Genomic DNA, 24626 nt, shown 5'->3' with positions numbered 1-24626 from the left:
TGCTGTTCTGATAGGTACCTCTCTGAAGAGATGCTGTTCTGATAGGTACCTCTCTGAAGAGATGCTGTTCTGATAGCATGGGTACCTCTCTGAAGTGATGCTGTTCTGATAGCACGGGTACCTCTCTGAAGAGATGCTGTTCTGATAGCATGGGTACCTCTCTGAAGTGATGCTGTTCTGATAGGTACCTCTCTGAAGAGATGCTGTTCTGATAGCATGGGTACCTCTCTGAAGAGATGCTGTTCTGATAGGTACCTCTCTGAAGTGATGCTGTTCTGATAGCACGGGTACCTCTCTGAAGAGATGCTGTTCTGATAGGTACCTCTCTGAAGTGATGCTGTTCTGATAGCACGGGTACCTCTCTGAAGAGATGCTGTTCTGATAGCATGGGTACCTCTCTGAAGAGATGCTGTTCTGATAGCACGGGTACCTCTCTGAAGAGATGCTGTTCTGATAGCATGGGTACCTCTCTGAAGAGATGCTGTTCTGATAGCATGGGTACCTCTCTGAAGTGATGCTGTTCTGATAGCAGGTACCTCTCTGAAGAGATGCTGTTCTGATAGCACGGGTACCTCTCTGAAGAGATGCTGTTCTGATAGCACGGGTACCTCTCTGAAGTGATGCTGTTCTGATAGCACGGGTACCTCTCTGAAGAGATGCTGTTCTGATAGGTACCTCTCTGAAGAGATGCTGTTCTGATAGCACGGGTACCTCTCTGAAGAGATGCTGTTCTGATAGCACAGGTACCTCTCTGAAGAGATGCTGTTCTGATAGCATGGGTACCTCTCTGAATTGATGCTGTTCTGATAGCAGGTACCTCTCTGAAGTGATGCTGTTCTGATAGGTACCTCTCTGAAGAGATGCTGTTCTGATAGGTACCTCTCTGAAGAGATGCTGTTCTGATAGCATGGGTACCTCTCTGAAGTGATGCTGTTCTGATAGCACGGGTACCTCTCTGAAGAGATGCTGTTCTGATAGCATGGGTACCTCTCTGAAGTGATGCTGTTCTGATAGGTACCTCTCTGAAGAGATGCTGTTCTGATAGCATGGGTACCTCTCTGAAGAGATGCTGTTCTGATAGGTACCTCTCTGAAGTGATGCTGTTCTGATAGCACGGGTACCTCTCTGAAGAGATGCTGTTCTGATAGGTACCTCTCTGAAGTGATGCTGTTCTGATAGCACGGGTACCTCTCTGAAGAGATGCTGTTCTGATAGCATGGGTACCTCTCTGAAGAGATGCTGTTCTGATAGGTACCTCTCTGAAGTGATGCTGTTCTGATAGCACAGGTACCTCTCTGAGGAGATGCTGTTCTGATAGCAGGTACCTCTCTGAAGATATGCTGTTCTGATAGCATGGGTACCTCTCTGAAGAGATGCTGTTCTGATAGCACAGGTACCTCTCTGAAGAGATGCTGTTCTGATAGGTACCTCTCTGAAGTGATGCTGTTCTGATAGCACAGGTACCTCTCTGAAGTGATGCTGTTCTGATAGCACGGGTACCTCTCTGAAGAGATGCTGTTCTGATAGCATAGGTACCTCTCTGAATTGATGCTGTTCTGATAGCAGGTACCTCTCTGAAGTGATGCTGTTCTGATAGGTACCTCTCTGAAGAGATGCTGTTCTGATAGGTACCTCTCTGAAGAGATGCTGTTCTGATAGCATGGGTACCTCTCTGAAGTGATGCTGTTCTGATAGCACGGGTACCTCTCTGAAGAGATGCTGTTCTGATAGCATGGGTACCTCTCTGAAGTGATGCTGTTCTGATAGGTACCTCTCTGAAGAGATGCTGTTCTGATAGCATGGGTACCTCTCTGAAGAGATGCTGTTCTGATAGGTACCTCTCTGAAGTGATGCTGTTCTGATAGCACAGGTACCTCTCTGAAGTGATGCTGTTCTGATAGCACGGGTACCTCTCTGAAGAGATGCTGTTCTGATAGCACAGGTACCTCTCTGAAGAGATGCTGTTCTGATAGCATGGGTACCTCTCTGAAGAGATGCTGTTCTGATAGCACGGGTACCTCTCTGAAGAGATGCTGTTCTGATAGCACGGGTACCTCTCTGAAGAGATTCTGTTCTGATAGCACGGGTACCTCTCTGAAGAGATGCTGTTCTGATAGCACGGGTACCTCTCTGAAGTGATGCTGTTCTGATAGCATGGGTACCTCTCTGAAGAGATGCTGTTCTGATAGCATGGGTACCTCTCTGAAGAGATGCTGTTCTGATAGCACAGGTACCTCTCTGAAGTGATGCTGTTCTGATAGGTACCTCTCTGAAGTGATGCTGTTCTGATAGTATGGGTACCTCTCTGAAGAGATGCTGTTCTGATAGCATGGGTACCTCTCTGAAGAGATGCTGTTCTGATAGGTACCTCTCTGAAGTGATGCTGTTCTGATAGCATGGGTACCTCTCTGAAGTGATGCTGTTCTGATAGGTACCTCTCTGAAGTGATGCTGTTCTGATAGCATGGGTACCTCTCTGAAGTGATGCTGTTCTGATAGCAGGTACCTCTCTGAAGTGATGCTGTTCTGATAGGTACCTCTCTGAAGAGATGCTGTTCTGATAGGTACCTCTCTGAATAGATGCTGTTCTGATAGCATGGGTACCTCTCTGAAGTGATGCTGTTCTGATAGCACGGGTACCTCTCTGAAGAGATGCTGTTCTGATAGCATGGGTACCTCTCTGAAGTGATGCTGTTCTGATAGGTACCTCTCTGAAGAGATGCTGTTCTGATAGCATGGGTACCTCTCTGAAGAGATGCTGTTCTGATAGGTACCTCTCTGAAGTGATGCTGTTCTGATAGCACGGGTACCTCTCTGAAGAGATGCTGTTCTGATAGGTACCTCTCTGAAGTGATGCTGTTCTGATAGCACGGGTACCTCTCTGAAGAGATGCTGTTCTGATAGCATGGGTACCTCTCTGAAGAGATGCTGTTCTGATAGCACGGGTACCTCTCTGAAGAGATGCTGTTCTGATAGCATGGGTACCTCTCTGAAGAGATGCTGTTCTGATAGCATGGGTACCTCTCTGAAGTGATGCTGTTCTGATAGCAGGTACCTCTCTGAAGAGATGCTGTTCTGATAGCACGGGTACCTCTCTGAAGAGATGCTGTTCTGATAGCACGGGTACCTCTCTGAAGTGATGCTGTTCTGATAGCACGGGTACCTCTCTGAAGAGATGCTGTTCTGATAGGTACCTCTCTGAAGAGATGCTGTTCTGATAGCACGGGTACCTCTCTGAAGAGATGCTGTTCTGATAGCACAGGTACCTCTCTGAAGAGATGCTGTTCTGATAGCATGGGTACCTCTCTGAATTGATGCTGTTCTGATAGCAGGTACCTCTCTGAAGTGATGCTGTTCTGATAGGTACCTCTCTGAAGAGATGCTGTTCTGATAGCACGGGTACCTCTCTGAAGAGATGCTGTTCTGATAGCATGGGTACCTCTCTGAAGTGATGCTGTTCTGATAGGTACCTCTCTGAAGAGATGCTGTTCTGATAGCATGGGTACCTCTCTGAAGAGATGCTGTTCTGATAGGTACCTCTCTGAAGTGATGCTGTTCTGATAGCACGGGTACCTCTCTGAAGAGATGCTGTTCTGATAGGTACCTCTCTGAAGTGATGCTGTTCTGATAGCACGGGTACCTCTCTGAAGAGATGCTGTTCTGATAGCATGGGTACCTCTCTGAAGAGATGCTGTTCTGATAGGTACCTCTCTGAAGTGATGCTGTTCTGATAGCACAGGTACCTCTCTGAGGAGATGCTGTTCTGATAGCAGGTACCTCTCTGAAGATATGCTGTTCTGATAGCATGGGTACCTCTCTGAAGAGATGCTGTTCTGATAGCACAGGTACCTCTCTGAAGAGATGCTGTTCTGATAGGTACCTCTCTGAAGTGATGCTGTTCTGATAGCACAGGTACCTCTCTGAAGTGATGCTGTTCTGATAGCACGGGTACCTCTCTGAAGAGATGCTGTTCTGATAGCATAGGTACCTCTCTGAATTGATGCTGTTCTGATAGCAGGTACCTCTCTGAAGTGATGCTGTTCTGATAGGTACCTCTCTGAAGAGATGCTGTTCTGATAGGTACCTCTCTGAAGAGATGCTGTTCTGATAGCATGGGTACCTCTCTGAAGTGATGCTGTTCTGATAGCACGGGTACCTCTCTGAAGAGATGCTGTTCTGATAGCATGGGTACCTCTCTGAAGTGATACTGTTCTGATAGGTACCTCTCTGAAGAGATGCTGTTCTGATAGCATGGGTACCTCTCTGAAGAGATGCTGTTCTGATAGGTACCTCTCTGAAGTGATGCTGTTCTGATAGCACGGGTACCTCTCTGAAGAGATGCTGTTCTGATAGGTACCTCTCTGAAGTGATGCTGTTCTGATAGCACGGGTACCTCTCTGAAGAGATGCTGTTCTGATAGCATGGGTACCTCTCTGAAGAGATGCTGTTCTGATAGCACGGGTACCTCTCTGAAGAGATGCTGTTCTGATAGCATGGGTACCTCTCTGAAGAGATGCTGTTCTGATAGCATGGGTACCTCTCTGAAGTGATGCTGTTCTGATAGCAGGTACCTCTCTGAAGAGATGCTGTTCTGATAGCACGGGTACCTCTCTGAAGAGATGCTGTTCTGATAGCACGGGTACCTCTCTGAAGTGATGCTGTTCTGATAGCACGGGTACCTCTCTGAAGAGATGCTGTTCTGATAGGTACCTCTCTGAAGAGATGCTGTTCTGATAGCACGGGTACCTCTCTGAAGAGATGCTGTTCTGATAGCACAGGTACCTCTCTGAAGAGATGCTGTTCTGATAGCATGGGTACCTCTCTGAATTGATGCTGTTCTGATAGCAGGTACCTCTCTGAAGTGATGCTGTTCTGATAGGTACCTCTCTGAAGAGATGCTGTTCTGATAGGTACCTCTCTGAAGAGATGCTGTTCTGATAGCATGGGTACCTCTCTGAAGTGATGCTGTTCTGATAGCACGGGTACCTCTCTGAAGAGATGCTGTTCTGATAGCATGGGTACCTCTCTGAAGTGATGCTGTTCTGATAGGTACCTCTCTGAAGAGATGCTGTTCTGATAGCATGGGTACCTCTCTGAAGAGATGCTGTTCTGATAGGTACCTCTCTGAAGTGATGCTGTTCTGATAGCACGGGTACCTCTCTGAAGAGATGCTGTTCTGATAGGTACCTCTCTGAAGTGATGCTGTTCTGATAGCACGGGTACCTCTCTGAAGAGATGCTGTTCTGATAGCATGGGTACCTCTCTGAAGAGATGCTGTTCTGATAGGTACCTCTCTGAAGTGATGCTGTTCTGATAGCACAGGTACCTCTCTGAGGAGATGCTGTTCTGATAGCAGGTACCTCTCTGAAGATATGCTGTTCTGATAGCATGGGTACCTCTCTGAAGAGATGCTGTTCTGATAGCACAGGTACCTCTCTGAAGAGATGCTGTTCTGATAGGTACCTCTCTGAAGTGATGCTGTTCTGATAGCACAGGTACCTCTCTGAAGTGATGCTGTTCTGATAGCACGGGTACCTCTCTGAAGAGATGCTGTTCTGATAGCATAGGTACCTCTCTGAATTGATGCTGTTCTGATAGCAGGTACCTCTCTGAAGTGATGCTGTTCTGATAGGTACCTCTCTGAAGAGATGCTGTTCTGATAGGTACCTCTCTGAAGAGATGCTGTTCTGATAGCATGGGTACCTCTCTGAAGAGATGCTGTTCTGATAGCACGGGTACCTCTCTGAAGAGATGCTGTTCTGATAGCATGGGTACCTCTCTGAAGTGATACTGTTCTGATAGGTACCTCTCTGAAGAGATGCTGTTCTGATAGCATGGGTACCTCTCTGAAGAGATGCTGTTCTGATAGGTACCTCTCTGAAGTGATGCTGTTCTGATAGCACAGGTACCTCTCTGAAGTGATGCTGTTCTGATAGCACGGGTACCTCTCTGAAGAGATGCTGTTCTGATAGCACAGGTACCTCTCTGAAGAGATGCTGTTCTGATAGCATGGGTACCTCTCTGAAGAGATGCTGTTCTGATAGCACGGGTACCTCTCTGAAGAGATGCTGTTCTGATAGCACGGGTACCTCTCTGAAGTGATGCTGTTCTGATAGCATGGGTACCTCTCTGAAGAGATGCTGTTCTGATAGCATGGGTACCTCTCTGAAGAGATGCTGTTCTGATAGCACAGGTACCTCTCTGAAGTGATGCTGTTCTGATAGGTACCTCTCTGAAGTGATGCTGTTCTGATAGTATGGGTACCTCTCTGAAGAGATGCTGTTCTGATAGCATGGGTACCTCTCTGAAGAGATGCTGTTCTGATAGGTACCTCTCTGAAGTGATGCTGTTCTGATAGCATGGGTACCTCTCTGAAGTGATGCTGTTCTGATAGGTACCTCTCTGAAGTGATGCTGTTCTGATAGCATGGGTACCTCTCTGAAGTGATGCTGTTCTGATAGGTACCTCTCTGAAGTGATGCTGTTCTGATAGCATGGGTACCTCTCTGAAGTGATGCTGTTCTGATAGCTGCCATTGTACTGCTTCCTCTTGTCCGCCGGCATCACGTCCAGGTAGCCTCCCGACTCGTTCTGGATCACGCCGGCGTGGATGGCTGCTCCACAGATACCCGACTTCTGAGGGCCGACGGGCAAACAGCGATCAAACGATCAGAGTTTATTTCACAATATTAGATTAGATTAGATTAGATTTAAATGTATTGTCATATAGCCGTATGAAACAGATACTGATACAGATATGGGTAGCCTCATGAAACAGATACTGGTAGCCTCATGAAACAGATACTGGTAGCCTCATGAAACAGATACTGGTAGCCTTATGAAACAGATACTGATACAGATACTGGTAGCCTTATGAAACAGATACTGATACAGATACTGGTAGCCTCATGAAACAGATACTGGTAGCCTTATGAAACAGATACTGGTAGCCTGATGAAACAGATACTGGTAGCCTTATGAAACCGATACTGATACAGATACTAGTAGCCTCATGAAACAGATACTGATACAGATACTGGTAGCCTTATGAAACAGATACTGATACAGATACTGGTAGATTTATGAAACAGATACTGATAGAGATACTGGTAGCCTTATGAAACAACATAAAACAACTTTCCTTCAACTTACATCCGAGTAATAATTTGTTCCAATGACTCTGGCTCGACTGTCGTGCAGGCAGTTCCTGGGACAATATATCCTAAAGAAAGTAGTGCATACAGAGCATACAGCTGCTGTCAGATCAGATTGAAACCATGTACAGTATCTCCACTAAGTGAGCTTTGAAGGAATTAAGAAAACAACTCTCAGTTTGCACTTGACGCCCATGTACCTTTGGAATGACAGACTGGGGTTTAAATGTTTTCTTTGGGCCAAAGGCTTGGGAAACGGACCCAAGATGAACATAAATACGGTTAGCTCAATTACCCTTTCAGCTGTATGATCCCACCTGATAACAACATGAATACGGTTAGCTCAATTACCCTTTCAGCTGTATGCTCTCACTTACAACATTTTAAATGGACTCGCACCGCTCTATCTTTCCGATCTCACCTCATGATAGTCGCTCGCTCGTGCGCTCACAAAATGTGGGGCTTCTATCGATTCCTAGGGTTAAAAAGTAATCCGCCTTTGCCTACCATGCTCCCTGCCTGTGGAACAAATTACCTGCCGGCGTCAGGGGCGCTTATAGCTTATCCGCAACAGTAAGTTACTTCCGGGGTAGGCCTGATTGGCCCCGACAGGCACGTGACGCGCAACTTTCTCTGCCGCGCGGCACGCTCCGCGGAGCCGAGCGGCAGAGCTTGCGGAATTACGTAACCGTCCAAATACGCTATGACTTTCATTCGGCGCTTCAGCTCACCTGGCAGAGCAGCGGTCCTGCGATCCTGCGGTCCGTTGTTGGTGAGTTCGAATCCCATCAAATTTAACATGATTTTTTTTTAACGTGTATTCTTTCGCCGGTTAAGGTTAGGCATGGTTAAGGTTAAGGTTAAGGTTAGGCATTGTTTCGGAGTTGGTTAAGGTTAGAACGGTTAAGTTTAGGCGCTGTTAAGGAGCTGGTTAAGGTTAGAGTTTGTCTTAGAGAATGGCAATATTCTTTCTATGGTTAAGGTTAGGCATGGTTAAGGTTAAGGTTAAGGTTAGGCATTGTTTCGGAGTTGGTTAAGGTTAGAACGGTTAAGTTTAGGCGCTGTTAAGGAGCTGGTTAAGGTTAGAGTTTGTGTTAGTGAATGGCAATAGACAGCCTATTTCCGCGCGACAGCTCTCAGCAGCCTCGTTGCGCGTCCTGAGTTTGCCGCGTCACGTGCCTGTCGGGGCCAATCAGGCCTACCCCGGAAGTCACTTACTGTTGCGGAACAGTTACATGCGTCAGGGGCGCCTGCTCTGTCGAAGCTTTTAAATCCTCGCTTAAGACCCATCTTTTCTCTCTCTCCTTCAACCTACCCTGATCTCACCTGGTCGGGGACTGACCCTTAGTTTAATCTGTCTAGTTTAGTTAGGATGTCTGTTATCTGCTCCCATGTCTGCTTTTTTCCAGACATGGGAGATTTTTTAACCCCTGTCCCTGTCTCTCTGAGTGTATATATCGATATAGACATTCCAGTGACCTTCTACCTCATACTGGACATGAGCACAAACGGTCCCATGGATCAGCTTCATATCGCCTTCTGTCTGACCTGCAGCGTCGAACCATACCTGCTCTGCCTCTACCTATTCTGAGTGGTTCTCCTGCCCCCCCGGGGCAAATGGCCCTGAGTCATCGTCTTGTATATCATCCTGTATACCAGGGGTGGCCAACCAGTCAGAGACTAAGAGCCACAAAAATTACTGTGGTACCACAAAGAGCCACACCATATACCAGCGTTTCTCAACCTTTTTTTTTCAGTCACGGCACCCTTCATGTGTTTATAGGTCTCACCCTCTGGCCTCTGAAGTTGCTAATGTCTTTTTTATTTGGGCCTCACAGGGTTAAAAGTACCCTGTGAGACCCACGGTTGCAAAATTACAAAATCACTTTTAGCCATTTAAAAAAATTATGTTTATTTAAAAAATGTTAAGCACATGTATAGTCAATTGGTCCTGTTGTTCAGCCTCACAATGCTATTTGATAGTAAATGTGTTTATATGTCCCACCCTCTGGCCTCTGAAGTCGCTAATGTCTTTTTAATTTGGGCCTCACAGGGTTAACCTCTTAAGCCCGAGATATACAGTAAAAGTGTATATTTTCAGCATTACGTTTGTTTACCAATTATTTTAACTGTTATTAGTGAAATATAAGATTATAGAAATCTCAGGGCATTGAGTCAGAAACCGGCGCATATTGACAGGAGGAAGTGGCACATCCAAAAGTGAGTGTAGTCTTTTGAAGGAAGAGACTCATGGCTTTCAAATTTCGAAAAACTACCCTACCCAGCTCACACCAGCCCCTGTCAATCATCTGACTTCTGGATTTACTTTTTTATTTCTCTTATTTTTTGGGATTATCTCCCACAAACCTGAACGTTATTGCCATAAAACAGAACGCAGTTAGTTTCTCTACCTTTCTGTGAATGTCTTGCAAAAAATGGTGTTGCAATATGATGAAAAATGGTGGAGAAATTTACATTATAAAAAAGATGGCAGAATTCAGTACTGTATCTATAAAACCTTCTGTTTAATCATCTTCCCTTTATTCATTTGCTTAGATTTTTCAGGTCTGGTCAATTTTAGCATGGTGTTATTCACAGTCAAAGATACAATTTTTTTTAAATAGAATTGATATTCTCCTTTGGTTCATTACAATTTACTCAAGCCTAGTAACAGACTATTTCGGACACTGATCCATATATGCCCCTAGATTCAGATACCAAGAACATGCAAATGGACCATTAAAAAAAAAATTTAAATATTTATTCTACGTCCTTATGGAATGAGTGAAGTGACATAAAATAAAATAAAAGTAAAAAAAAAAAAAAAAAATCTTTTTTTTGGAAGAGCCGCACATTGACGGGCAAAGAGCCGCATGCAGCTCGCGAGCCGTGGGTTGGCCACCCCTGCTGTATACCAACGCTTGCAGTAGTTCTTAGTTCCATTTACTACTTAAATTCACAATTTTCTTATATGATTTGATTCTACTGTCACCATGTATGCATATATATATGCTTATTACATGTATTTATTGCTCCTATGTCCGCCCACTACAAACACAGGAACTCTCTAACCCCTGTCCCCATCTCCCTATCTCGCTGAGTGGTTGTCTCGTAGTGTTGGCCAAGGTAGTGGATGTGTCTGGGTGATGGCCAAGGTTGCAGTGACTGTTCTACCCCCACAATAGTTATGAGCACCATTGAGGTCATGGATCAGCTTCATACCGTCTCGCGTCCTACCTACAAGAGCAGGCATGGTCTAAAGTAAACCATGCCTGCTCTATTTTATTGTTGGGTTAAGTACTTCTATTATATTCACATATACAGTATGCTTACTACATGTATCTATTCTATTCACATATACAGTATGCTTACTACATGTATCTATTCTATTCACATATATGCTTACTACATGTATCTATTCTATTCACATATATGCTTACTACATGTATCTATTCTATTGCTATATCCGACCATCACAAACACGCAAACTGTCTAACGCCTGTCCCCGTCTCCCTGTCTCTCTGTGAGTGGATGTCTTGTGGTGACGACCAAGGTGGTGGATGTCCCGTGGTGATGGCCAAGATTATGCGATCCTCTCTACGTCTCCCCCAAACTTCAAATGGATCCGAACGGATTACATATTCATCTGCAAACGGAATATGACTCTGATATTTTGAGCTCCGAGCCTTGACATCTAGCCTTTATCCTATTTTCAGACTAGGGCTCGTTTCCCTATGCTTTCTCTTTTGTTGTTGTTTTTCTTAGCTCTATTCAATTTTAAATCTTTCATCTTCAATCTTTCTTATGTACCCCAGTTGCTATTGCATGTACATATTTGTGTTTCATTACACGTATATATGTACATACATACCAACTCCACCCATCGATCATCCATAGCAACACTACTATCACCGACATCCAAGAAGGGGGATCCCCCCTTGAACGGCCCTTCTAAGGTTTCTCTCCTCCATGTTGCATGTGGTGATTTTTTCCTTACCTTCGCTGGGGTATGTCTGGGAGTGTTGCATTTATTTATTTTACATTTATTTTTGATTTCATGGTGGGTCTTTTGTTCTTGATTTATTGTGATGTTTCTTCTTGACTTGTTTAATAGCCCTAGCCCTTTTTTCTGAAAATTCGCCTAAAAATACATACCTAATTAAATGGAAGATTGCTCTACTTCTACAATCCATTAGCATGTTCTTGGTATCTAGGGACATCTGTGGATCTCAGGGAATGTATTATAGCTATATAGCCTTTCAGCTATATGATCTTACCTGATAACAACATCAGTCTTCCGCCATTTAGACATTTAGCAGAGTGGTTGCCAAGCAACATACAGACGCAGTGGGAAGCATAGTTACCGGCGTTACTGGCGCTAGCGTTGCATACGATTTGCAAACACGCACAGACTTTAGGGTCTTGTTGAGCAATTTTCAAACAAGACATAAAAGTACAGGTTCATACCTTCAATCTATGTCTTATAAACCATGATGATATTTTATGAGCTTTTTTGAGCCAGAGACCTTCAAAAGCTTGGAGCTGTTTCTGTTAATGATACATACTGCACTACATTAACCAAGGGCCATTGCAATATACATAACCCCTCCCTCATATAACACCTTCCAGGTGAAGAGAGCAGCCATGGGGCTTTGTTATTATGATGTGATGATGTGAGAGACAGTCTTACAGTTGAACTTTGAGTTAAATCCCCACTAGGGTTGCAAATTGTAAGCATGTTCCTTACTCGATCATTGATCATGTTTTGAAATATGAATATAGAATATCAGGCCAATAAATTACTTCATTATGGCCAAGTCATACATCTATGGATCGGGCCAAAGCTGCTGGCGGTTGTGGCTGCCTTGGAGGAGTGGCGTCATTGGCTAGAGGGGGCCGAGGAGCCATTTACCATTTGGACGGACCACAAGAACCTGACATACATCCGTGCTTCCAAGCGCCTCAATGGCCGGCAGGCAAGATGGGCCAGCTTCCTCAGCTCTGGTTCCCCCGCCGGTGGGCGGTCGGCCGACAGGTTGACGGCTCCTCTGGTAGCGGAGGATCTGAGACACAAGCTCTCCGCTTCTGCTCGTTCCCGTCGTAAGATGGTGAGCTGCAGGGGCAAACGGCCTGGCTTTGGAGAGCTGCTGGAGCCAGACGAGGGTGCTTCTGCTCGGTCTCCTTGTCCGATGGATACAGAGGATTTTATGGAGGGAGTGGAGGCGCTCTTGTTTGACGCCCCGGTGGAGATGTATCACTCTTCTCCTCGGGGTGTGGCAGGGGGTGGTATGTCTCCTTGGGGTCCCTCGTCCTCCGGTGTTGGGTTAGAACCTCCGACTCGGAGACGGGATGCCCTGCTATCAACCGCATTGGATGGTGAGGGACGCGGGCTGCGTGGAGGAAGGTGCACATGGGGAATTGCGTGCCTTGTTCCCGGAGCTCATGGGGGCTGCCGCAGCCGCTAATGGCGTGCCGTTGCCGCAGCCACTGCCTGCACCTGTCCCTGATGACTTGATAGGTCATCTCTGGCAACGTCGTCCTGTGAGGGAGACGGGCGTTGTCTGCCCATTCTTCCCCTCAATCGAGGCCTATGTGCGTCAGGGACAGGTAATTTCCCGCATCACCGGCCTTACCCCCACCTACGTGCAAGTCACGCGGGTGGTGGGTTTGATCGAGGGATTGAAGGAAGGGGTGCCTCGGCTTGATAGCCCGATGGCATCTCTTCTTTGTCCTGAGGTGGTGTGGGAGCCGTTGCGGAAGCCGGTTCCCCAAGGGAAATTGGCTAGGCAGTTGGCCAACTGGAGTGACAAGTCATTCATCGCCACGACACAGAGCCTGGCTGCAACATCCAACATCGCGCAGCTGGTGTGCTTCATGTCGGGGATGATGGCGGGTGGGGCGGTGTTGGACGATCACCATCAGTTCCTACACGCCCAGGCGGCTGGAGCCATCCTGCACCTGGTACAGCTGCAGGCAATCACCGCCGGGAAAGTACGCACCCTGGCCACTCTAACCCAGCGAGCAAGCGCAGGTGCCGGAGCGGAAGAGGCTTCCCCTGCTCACGGCCCCCCTCTCCGATGCTGGGCTCTTCGGGTCTGCTATGCAGCTGATGACGACTGCATGCAGGGACATGGAGGAGCGTGCAGTGCTCCAGCCCCATTTTCCCCCACCCGATGCTGCCGGTGAGGTTCGACGGAGGTCACGTCGTCGGGGATCCGCGACCGTCGCCACCGCCACCGCTGCTGGGCCCTCGGCCAAGAAGGCCAGGAGCAGAGAGGGTGCCTCGACCGCCACAGCCAGCCAACCCACGCCTGGAGGTGACGGTAGGGATCGTCGTGTCCAGGCACCCCAGTACCGTCCCTCCGGGCCTGCTCCCCGTGGGGGCAAACACCGAGCTGTTCGCGGCAGGCGCCGCTAGTGACTTTCTCCCCCTGTTACCCCTGTTCCCTTCCCCGCCCCAAACATAATTTTTGTTGCATTAATAAAGTGTTCCTCCTAGTAGAGGGACTATTTTTTGTTACAAACTGTGTGTTTATTCACTGAATATGTTGGGGATACGATGTGTAGAACCCTCGCCTAAGTTGTGGGGTTGAGCAGGAATTTTTTGTCACTAGCTGGTCGCTACATATATATGTGCTTAGCAAGGCCTGTAGCTAACACTCGGTCGAAAGGCTTTTTCTTTCCTCATCCTGAAGAAATATGTTTCTTCCTATAGTGGTAAATGTTTACCGTTGTCTGAGGGGGTTGTGTGTTCTGTTACATTGGAAACAGTGGCATTGAGTCCACAACTTTGGAGTGTTGGCCTGCAGAAGTGCTCGTGTGTGTAGCTTGTACCACGGTCTTATAGACCCTCTCTCGATCTTCTGTGTTTTTTTCTTGAAACATGAAACACGGGTGTCGTGTTCACACATAAGCCTCGGCCTTGTTTATAAACCCTGTTCGCAGACGTGTTGTCGTCTGTGGCTAGGTTAGCTTATCCTGATAGAATTTACGCTGCTCCATTAGCATGCTGGCTACATAGGTATCATCGCTAAAATGGCTTGTTTAAGACGTATCCGGGGTATGGGATCATGAGGGGGTGAACGGTTAAACCCCTCCTTCCCTCTTTTCTGATTGGTCGGGGGGTTGGGCCTTCTATCATTCAGCCCTGCCGCGCTGATTGGTCGGCGCGGCATAGGGTAGGGGGGGGGGGGGGGGGGGTAGGGAGTTCCCTGACTCCTCGCCTGTAATGGTCGGTTGAGTCATGGGATTCCCCCGCCATAGAGTACGTCACATTTCTATTGGTTGCCGACTTCCGTGAGTTCTTTACAGGCTCCATGTGTGGATCTCTGTTGTTGTCAAGTTGGTGTTGCGGTGCATAGGAACTCAAGAGTTCTGCTACGCTCGGTATATATGTATCTTGAGCCTTTGGTCACGTGGCTCAATGTTACATAAACTTTACAATTTATTGCTCACGTGGGAAGTCTCTCTGGGGGTTCCCCGTCCCCTCTTTTATGGAGCAGGTTGATGGGGTGTTGTTTTCCCTCAGCCGCGTCGTATGGGACCCATGTCCGTATTTCTTTCTGTGAAAAAAACGGCTTCTTGTCGTTCTCCCAGGCGGCTTGGAGGAACGGTATCTGGGTTCTTGTTAGAATGTCCATTGATATGTTTTGGGTCTCGACGTGTGTATAGTGCTGGCCCTGGGTGCTTCTGATAGGAACCATGCATGGGCTTGCGCACCTTGGTTGCTCATCATTGAAACAGCGTTTTTATGGGGCAACTGGGATGGAGTTTGTCTCTTCCGAGCGCCAGTGTACTAGGCTTGTCTCGACAAATTCTTGTTCATCTCTGGGGGATGTTAACAGAATAGATCAAAGCATTGGTAGAGGGGTCTCACACCCCTCTTGTGTTCTGACCGTCTGGGTGGCGCCCTCTATAATGTTTTGGATCGTCACTACCCCCCTCCTGGGACTGGGGATGGCGGCGTGATTAGGGCACGGGACTGGTTCTGGTCGCGCCGGACCAGGTCAGTTAACCCGTTGTCAGCCGGGGCGCAGATCTGCTGTTATGGAGATGTTTGTGGTTATGTTACTACGTGTTATCCCTCACTGTTGCTTGGTCCATGTTGTGTTGTACCTTGCGCTGTGCTGAAGGAGCCTGGTCCTTCTCCATTCTTTTTCACCCCTCTCTTCTCCTGCTTGGCGGGGCTGGGAGGGGGCTGTTGAGGTGGTTCTTGTAAAACTCCTCTGGCATCCCTGTGTACGTCCCGGTCCGACTTTGTTTTCGTCTACCTGTTGGCCTGGGTTAACCCCTTCTTGAAAACTGAAACACTTGTACTGCTGTATAGCCAGTGTATACCCGCAGTTGTGTTTTGGAGTTTTTTCTTGGGGGGTTATAGGAACAACCGCCTCATGTTAGAACCAAGGGGGTGGTTGGTTCCCTGGTGTGTTGGTAGCGGAGTCAACTCTCGGGGTAGGCCGGGCTTGGCCCCGTCTGCCTGTGAGTGTGCCCCCGCACCTTTCATGACGTCTGCCAATCATGTCAGCCTTCTCTGCCTCTGCCCCTCTAGAGGGTCGGTTTTTTTTTGTGTGGAGGCTGTGACATGGTGCACGGCATACCAGCGTACGCCCCTTCCGCCGGGGTGCTGTTTCAGCAGACCCCTTTGGCGCCTGTCTAGTCCGCAGTGCTCCAGGCTCAGGTCGAGTGGCCTGTTGCCTGGATTGAGGGATCAACTTATTTGAGGGTTGTCTCCCCGGTGCGCTGCCTGGTCCCGCTGTGGGTGTAGCCTTTTGAGTGCTTCGGGGCGGCGTGCTGTTGGGGGGAAGGGCCTGCTCTTGGATGGGCCCTGTCCGAATACGCTGGCGATGTGGGGGGTGGTGTCACTAGTGACCGCCTGGTGGGGTCTCGATGCTGCGGCGTCGTTGGCCTCTCCAGGCCCCCTTTTCCGGGGGGGTCCAGTCCCTTCCTGGGTCTGGGTCCTCCTTCGTGCTCCGCTGCTACGGCCTTGCCACAGGGTTGGGTTTTTGCTCTTGACCCTGTGATGTTAGGGGTTGTAACGGGGGTTTTGTTCCTTCCCGTTCGTTCCCTAGTGGCATGTGGGTTGCACGTTTGTGTAGTCGTGGTTCTTCTGTGGAAGGTAAGTCCCACAGTCTGCTCACCCTGTGCGTTTGAGTTGCTAAACTCCTCTTCGCACAGTCGGATCAGATACCCTCCCGTCCTCCACTAGGGGGGTTCGGGGGCTCGGGTCCTCCCTCAATGCTAGATTATCACTATTATGTCTCCTCGTCCATACATGAAATGACCGTCGTAGCGGGGCGCTCCCCCCCCCCTCCTCCTACCCAACGGTAAACAGTCATACACGGTCCACACAGATAGCTGTGATCGGGGTAGAAATAAATGTCAGATCAACGATCAAATATATATATGATGTTCTTACCTTGTATCTGATGTAATGCAAAAGAGATAATCCAAATATCTGATCGCAATTCCAAATAATGCTTGTGGAGGTCCACACCACAGTACCAACCGTTTCACAATGACGGGCGGGCGGAGTTACTGTTCGATGCCATCGTTGTATAGAAGTGGCGCGCCTGAATATTTAAACCCTGCCCGCCCGGCTCAGATCGCCTCCTAAAACACACCATCCCATCTTGAATGAGATGCAATAGCTCCGCCTGGCAGTAGAGGGCGGTGTTGACCGTCTGCCAGCTCAGACAGGCTCTGAAGGGGATACCATAGGCTGCAGCTATGAATTATGAATAGATAGAGAGAATAAACGAAATAACGATCCCAAAAACGAGTTAACGCGTTTCTGGCACAGAATGTGTTAAGCAAGAGTGCAATAAATGATTTTATTGAAAAAATCAGAATCATGCGAGAGAATCGTGATCTCAATTCTTAGAGAGAAAAATCGTGATTCACATTTGAGCAAGAATCGCCCAGCCCTAACTGTGAGTACAGTTACTTTTTTATAATGTAAATAGCTCCGGCATTCTTCATCAGATTGAGACAAGTTTTCTTTCTAGACGTTCACAGAAAGGTAAAGAAACAAACTACGTTCTATTTTATGGCAATAACGTTCAGGTTTGTTCGACCCATGAGATATAATCACAAAAATAACGTCCGAGTTTTTCGCTAATAATATTTTCAACAGCTTTGACAAAGGCTGGTGTGAGCTGGGTAGTGTAGTTTTATGAAATGTCGATGTCCATCGAAAGCCCTGGGTCTCATCTCTCTTGGGACTACAACGTTTTCATGACGCGTTACTTCCTCGCATCTAATTCATCCGGTTTCCGCCGGGATGCGCCAAGATGGAAATTAGCTTCTGCTAAATCTGGTGCAAACATATTTTCATGTAACAATGATTAATGTAAATGCACATTGTCTATAAAAAAAGAAATTTAAAATAAAAAAATATATTTATAAACTCATATTTCGCTAATAACACTTCAAATCAACAACAAACGTAGTGCTGAAAATATACACTTTGACTGCTGTTTTGACAGGGTTAGGGTCTTTACTCTTGGCTACATTTTAAAAACGCAACATTAATTAATACAGACTGTATTGATCTATTTATGAACCGATACCAATACTGTGGATTAGTCAACAAGGTCTGTGGATTAGTCAACGAGGTCTGTGGATTAGTCAACGAGGTCTGTGGATTCGTCAAATGGATTTTCTTTGGAGCGCTTTGAGCATCACAAACCCAATGCTATTCAGCTCCATTGCATTAGAGTGACAGCAGACATCTCTACAGGAGATATCTCAAGAACTCTCACACAGCAGAACTGTCTGGATGGATACATTAGGCAGCACAAGGTACATTAGGCAGCACAAGGTACATTAGGTAGCAATGGGTATATTAGGCAGCACTAGGTACATTAGGCAGCACTGGGTATATTAGGCAGCACTAGGTACATTAGGTAGCACTGGGTATATTAGGCAGCACTGTGTACATTTGGTAGCACTAGGTATATTAGGCAGCATTAGGTACATTAGGTAGCACTAGGTACATTAGGTAGCACTAGGTACATTAGGCAGCACTGGGTACATTAGGCAGCACTGGGTACATTAGGTAGCACTAGGTACATTATGTAGCACTGGGTACATTGGGTAGCACAAGGTACATTAGGCAGCACTGTGTACATTAGGTAGCACCAGGTACATTAGGCAGCACTGTGTACATTAGGTAGCACAAGGTACATTAGGTAGCACTGTGTACATTAGGTAGCACCAGGTACATTAGGCAGCACTGTGTACATTAGGTAGCACCAGGTACATTAGGTAGCACTAGGTACATTAGGCAGCACTGTGTACATTAGGTAGCACTAGGTACATTAGGCAGCACTAGGTACATTAGGTAGCACTAGGTACGTTAGGCAGCACTAGGTACATTAGGTAGCACTAGGTACATTAGGTAGCACAAGGTACATTAGGCAGCACTGTGTACATTAGGTAGCACTAAGTACATTAGGTAGCACTAGGTACTGTACATTAGGTAGCACTGGGTACATTAGGTAGCACTAGGTACATTGGGTAGCACTAGGTACATTTGGTAGCACCAGGGTTAGAAATTAAAAAAAAAATTCAAGGGCTTTTTTTGCCCCCCTTAATTGATTTTCGGGGGCTTTTTTTTTTATTTCGGGGGCACTGAATTTTTATGATAAACGGTAGGGGTGAGACGGTTCACAAAATGGATGGTTTGGTTCGTATCACGATTTTGGGGTCACGGTTTTCAGTTCGATATACGTTTATTTTTATAAAAAAAAAATGTAACACTCAAATCTAAACATGCTTCTCATTTATTAACACTTTGATCGCCATGGGTTAAATTCATAATTTACCATCCCTCGCCATCTATATTTGTCTATGGAGAAGTTCCCCTTCTTTGCAGGGCTATAACTTTTTAAATTCTATTGCTAAATTTCCATTATTATGGCCCATTCAATGTCCTATATGTATTGTTCAGGGTGTAGCAACGTTAAACTTTTTCATTCACATATTCATACTAAAATATGGTCTAAAGTATAAGTATGTTTTTATCGTTTTCTGCAGCTTTCTTCAGAACGTGATTTATAGCCCTAAATGCATTATATTGATGATCAAATACAGTTTGGTAGAAATCTGTGCGAGATAAAACATTTCAACTGGATGTGCTTCTAGGAGGTACTACGTATCATCTGATGATGACCGGATGGGCGGGGGATCGTTTATAATTCCGTGCGTTAGATGATTCATCATGAGTGGGTCATATGTTCAGTTTATATGGAACACGTTAGAATATAACGCTGAATCTTACCGTGGCTTCCTCGCGCCGCTGGCAGATGAGCGTGGAACAGCATTTTTTCTATTATGGGATGGAGAAATGCCTGATCCATTTCCAGGTTGTATAATAGTATATACGTCCAAATCATGTTGTTTTTTCGAGTTATTTGCACCGATCGATGTTCACTGTATCAAGACGGAGTCTCTCTAACGATAGCGAGTGCCCGGACCACATATGGATGAGCACTACCGGTTCAAAGGGTCATTTCCTTTTGGCGATCTGCCGATCGGCCACCAGATGGCGCTCTTGAACCGCTAGAGAGTTGAGTGGAGCTTTGCAGTGTGTCTCAGGGCTCCGGAGGGGAAATATGATTTCGATCACAGTTTTTTGAAATATTGATATCAAAGACGAGTTACGGCGTCCTCGGCAGAATGAGCATGGCTAGGAATGACGTCTTAACTCGTCATCGGCGATCATAGTGTTAAAAATAAAATAAAAGGTTTACAGTGTTTACAGCCTTAAATAATGTTTGGCACACAAAGACCGAACTGACTGAAAAATATAGGCTACATTTGTTAAAGTATTAACTTAGTGCAAACAAACAATATGCTCAGCCAGCACTAGACTTTCCTTTATTTAATTAATATAAACACACAAAAACAATGTCAACCATGTTTAAATTCCCTGATTGTCAGTTCTTAATGGAAAGATTCGTTTTCTGCTTGAAATTATTATGTTTCTGTCTACATTTATTTAGACTAACATTATTTAAATATTGAGTGCAACTGTGGTGGATTACGTAATTCGGTGAGTTGGAACTATCTATGGGTTGGCGCGGGGTCCCCACGGACATGCGTGTGGCACCTTCAGCTCCGGTCACGTTAGGAGGAGTTCATAACATCAACAAGCAGCGCGAAATCGGCAATAGTCCCGGTTGGAGTTAGTAAAACACAGTTGTATGTACAACTGTCTTTAAACACCCCGCCTCTCAGACTCCCATTTCCTCCTCTGCTACAGTAGCTAGTAGCTACGGTGACATTTCATTGACTGTACAGTATTAGCTTGCGGGCTGCGTCGGGCTACCATAGTTAAAACGTGCGTTGTGTTTACAAACTGCTAACGCTATGGCAAGATGTGTGTAGGCCTATGTAATGTTAATGGCTATGTTTTTAAAGTCGTAATGAAGATTGATTTATATTGTGCGTGCTATTTTTACACAAACTGACTAGCACCTGGCTGCAGTGCTGCTGCTGCTGCTGCCTGCAGCCAGTGCAGAACACCGGCTCCGCCAAATGAATTTTTTTATTTGCGCGTCATCCGAACCGTACGATACACAGACGCTCCATTACCGGATAAATATATATATATAATTAGTAAACTGTCGGGGGCATTAAGTGCCCCCCTTAACTGATTTTCGAGGGCATTTTGTCCATTTTCAAGGGCATTATGCCCCAAGCCCCCGTTAATTTCGAACCCTGGGTAGCACTAGGTACATTAGGCAGCACTACAGTATGTAGATTAGGTAGCACTAGGTACATTAGGCAGCACTACAGTATGTAGATTAGGTAGCACTAGGTACATTAGGTAGCACAAGGTACATTAGGTAGCACAAGGTACATTAGGTAGCACAAGGTACATTAGGCAGCACTGGGTACATTAGGTGAGATCTTACCTGGGACAGTGCCGTACAGGCTTCTTAAAGGGGCAGAAAACTGCCACGGTAGTCTCACATGTTATTGCTTTGACTGGGAAGAGAAGAGACATGTTTATTAATAGACATTTGACTAATGACATGATGGTGTCTTTCTTGTCAAAACTACTTTTGTTTGATTGAGTGTTTTTTTTTTTTTTTTTTTTTTTACCAGGGACTGTTGATACTTTGAAGGAATTTGCACTTCTGTTTTTCCTGTAAATGTAAACAAAACAAAATCAGACACATTTTCTGTCTAAACATACTGGGTTGTTTAAGCTTGATAGATAAGATAAGATAAGATACGATATGATAAGGGTGGCGACAGTGGCTCAGGAAGTAGAGCTGTTTGGTAATTTGAAGATATAATCCATCTATATACCTACTTGGTCTGCATATAACCCATTATAACTCTGTATGACAGCATGTTCCATCCTAGAGGCAAATCTTTCCTGTGACAATATGGCATCCAATGTAATAAAAAAAAGTCAACCAACGAACTCGATTCTTGTACCGGATCTCCTCACTGGTAAACAAGAATACCCTGAAGACTCTGGCAGGAGCACCCATTCAAGGGTACTACGACTATGCTTGCACCTCATGGTACCAAAGCACCTCAAAGGCGCTAAAAACAAAATTACAAACATCTCAAAACAAACTGGTCAGACTACTGCTTGACCTTACTCCTAGAACCCACCTCACCCCTGCCCACTTTGACAACCTAGGATGGCTTAGAGTAGACGACAGAGTACAGCAACTTGCAATGGGCCTGGTCTACAAGATACACTACACGACCAAGGTACCCATGTACATGTCAAAATACTTCCCAAAGGTCAGTGAATACCACGATCACAACACCAGAGGGAGCTCCACAAATCATGTTAAACCCAGATTCGGCTCAAACAAGGGACTAAACACGTTTCGCAATTATGCCACATCAATGTGGAACGCCCTACCCAAAGCTGTAAAGGAATGTGAATCACTATCCACTTTCAAAAACACTCTCAAAAAACACCTACGGGAGACTGCAATTCGAAACTGGCCCCTGTAAATGTCCTAACACAACCCCCTCCAATGTACAGTAAATGACCATGTATGGTCTTGTCAATATTCCAATGTACAGTTTTGCTTGTACAGTGTCCCCCACCCACCCCTCCTACCCAACACCCCCCCCCCCCCCACCCACCCAACCACCTCCAATGTACAGTCCCCCCCCCCCCCCCCCCCCCCCCCACCCCCACCTACCCGACCTCCTCCAATGTACAGTTTCTACGTCAAATGTATATACTCTCTTTTCTGGACTCTTTTCGTATCACAAACAGTACTGTATTTGCAAATCTGGTATGTCATAATTGTATAGATGTAGCAGTATTGTCTATCTGTATGTCATGTATGTCATATATGTTATGATGAATTGAAAATGGGGGACCATGATGTAAACAAGACGAAAGTCTTTCTCTGGTCTGCATCCCCTTAACAATTGTATGTATTGAGCTGTACTGTACTGTACCCATTCTGCAATCTGTTAATAAAGTTTTCAATCAATCAATGTACAATAATGCTGTATATACCGCATAGATATATAACCCTTTTACATATCTGTAGATACTATATCTATATCTGTACATATCCCTTACCTACTCGTACTAGTTCTGCTGCTGGCCAGTATGATTTACTACCATAGTGTCTTTATACCTGTAATACTGTACATATTAATACTACAACTCTGTACATACATCTGATTAGCACTATTACATTATTTTATACCCAGTTTAATCACCTGTAGATTGTATATTACTACTGCACTTTACTGTTATATTTGCACTTTGGTTGGATGCCAAACTTATTTTGGTTGTACTATATCATACTGCTGCATGATGACAATACATTTGAATGTAATGTAATCGAATGTAATGTAATCGAATGTAATGTAATCGAATGTAATCTAATTTAATGTAATCTAATGTAATGTAATCTAATCAAATGTAATCTAATCTAATGTAATGTTAAAAGACCCCCCAGAGAGAGAGGTTGATGAATCACCCAATGGACTGGATGTCGTTCTTGTACGACTTGTTGAACTTCTGCCTCCTGCCCACTCTGGTGACGTCCAGCCAGCCTCCGTCGTTGTCTATGATGCCGACGTGAAGCCCGGCACCACAGACACTGGATTGCTGGAACAAAGCAGACAGACAGACAGGTGTGAAGTTTTTATTTAGTTTTTATTGTTTAGTTTTAGTTTTAATTCTATTTATTTATTTTGCCCATCGCACTAACCACTAAACCCAGGACCTTCTAGCTGTGAGGTAACAGTACTAACCACTGAACCCAGAATCTTCTAGCTGTGAGGTAACACACGGTTATCCTATAACCATAGTTATATGAGTATAGCGAGTGCTCTGCGCTCTAGTGGAACTATCCCTTTATCCAATCTAGCACTGAATAATTTTTCTCCACATGTACACACCCATCCGCCTGGCCACACCCACATCCGCTCCTCTACATAAGCGGGGTCGTGGCCATACTAACAACTCCTTCCCAAGTCTTTCACCACCGAAGGCGAAGACCACAGGGTCCTCAGTGAGTCAGCGCAGATCGCTCGCTATACTCATATAACTATGGTCATAGGATAACCGTATGTTATATATCGTATAGCTTAAGTTCTGCGCTCTAGTGGAACACAGGAGCTGAGCAGAGCGGAAGCTCGACAAATGTACCCGCTGAGGCCCCCCACAACCATCAGAACCGGGGAGGACCCGAGCCCCCGGACCCCCCTAGAGGGGGACGGGAGGGAATCGGATCCGACTGTGCGAAGAGGGTTTAGCAACTCAACGCACAGGGTGAGCAGATCGTGGGACTTACCTTCACACAGAAGGACCCGTGACTACTCAGGCGCGCATCCCACATGCCACTAGGGAACGAACGGGAAGAAAAAAAAACGTTACAGCCCCTAACATCACAGGGTCAAAGGTCAAGAACCCAACCCCGTGGCAAGGCCGTAGCAGCGGAGCGCGAAGGAGGACCCAGCCCCAGGAACAGCCTGAGGGCCAGGACCCCCCGGAAAAGGGGGCCTGGTGAGGCCAACGATGCCGCAGCATCGAGACCCCACCAGACGGTCACTAGTGACACCACCCCCCACATCGCCAGCGTATCGGACAGGGCCCAATCCAAGAGCAGGCCCTTCCCCCCTACAGCACGCCGCCCTGAAGCACTCCACAGAGGCTACACCCCCACAACACCGTGGGGCCAGTCGGCGCACCGGGGAGACAACCCCCAAAGAGGTTGATCCCTCAATCCTGGCAACAGGTCAAAAGCGTAACTCGACCTGTGTCCGGAGCACTGCGGACTAGACAGGCGCCTAAGGGGTCTACTGAGAACAGCACCCCGGCGGAAGGGGCGTTCGGTATGCTGTGCACCATGTCGCAGCCTCCACAAAAACTCGACCCCCTAGAGAGGCCGAGGCAGACATGATTGGCAGACGTCATGAAAAGTGCGGGGGCACACTCGCAGGCAGACGGGGTCAAGCCCGGCCTAACC

At 46.4% G+C, this 24626-nt stretch overlaps 1 protein-coding gene across 2 annotated transcripts in view; it reads right to left on the bottom strand.

Annotated features, from left to right (window-relative positions):
* Positions 1-24626, bottom strand: part of crispld1b (cysteine-rich secretory protein LCCL domain containing 1b) — a 92162-nt gene that overhangs the window by 5732 nt on the left and 61804 nt on the right. The window contains exons 10-14 of one of the 2 annotated variants that reach the window (XM_084327902.1): positions 23133-23263; positions 21262-21305; positions 21072-21144; positions 7151-7220; positions 6501-6634 (exon numbers count right to left, since the gene is read on the bottom strand). In XM_084327902.1, coding sequence (XP_084184028.1) covers positions 6501-6634; positions 7151-7220; positions 21072-21144; positions 21262-21305; positions 23133-23263 — 452 coding nt within the window. Of the gene's footprint in view, positions 1-6500; positions 6635-7150; positions 7221-21071; positions 21306-23132; positions 23264-24626 lie in introns of both variants that reach the window. The other variant, XM_084327901.1, reaches the window with a different exon arrangement.

The sequence above is a fragment of the Notolepis coatsorum genome (assembly GCF_963971535.1).
Source record: "Notolepis coatsorum genome assembly, chromosome: 13".
Classification (NCBI taxonomy): Eukaryota; Metazoa; Chordata; class Actinopteri; order Aulopiformes; family Paralepididae; genus Notolepis; species Notolepis coatsorum.
This window is presented reverse-complemented; position numbering and strand designations above follow the sequence as displayed.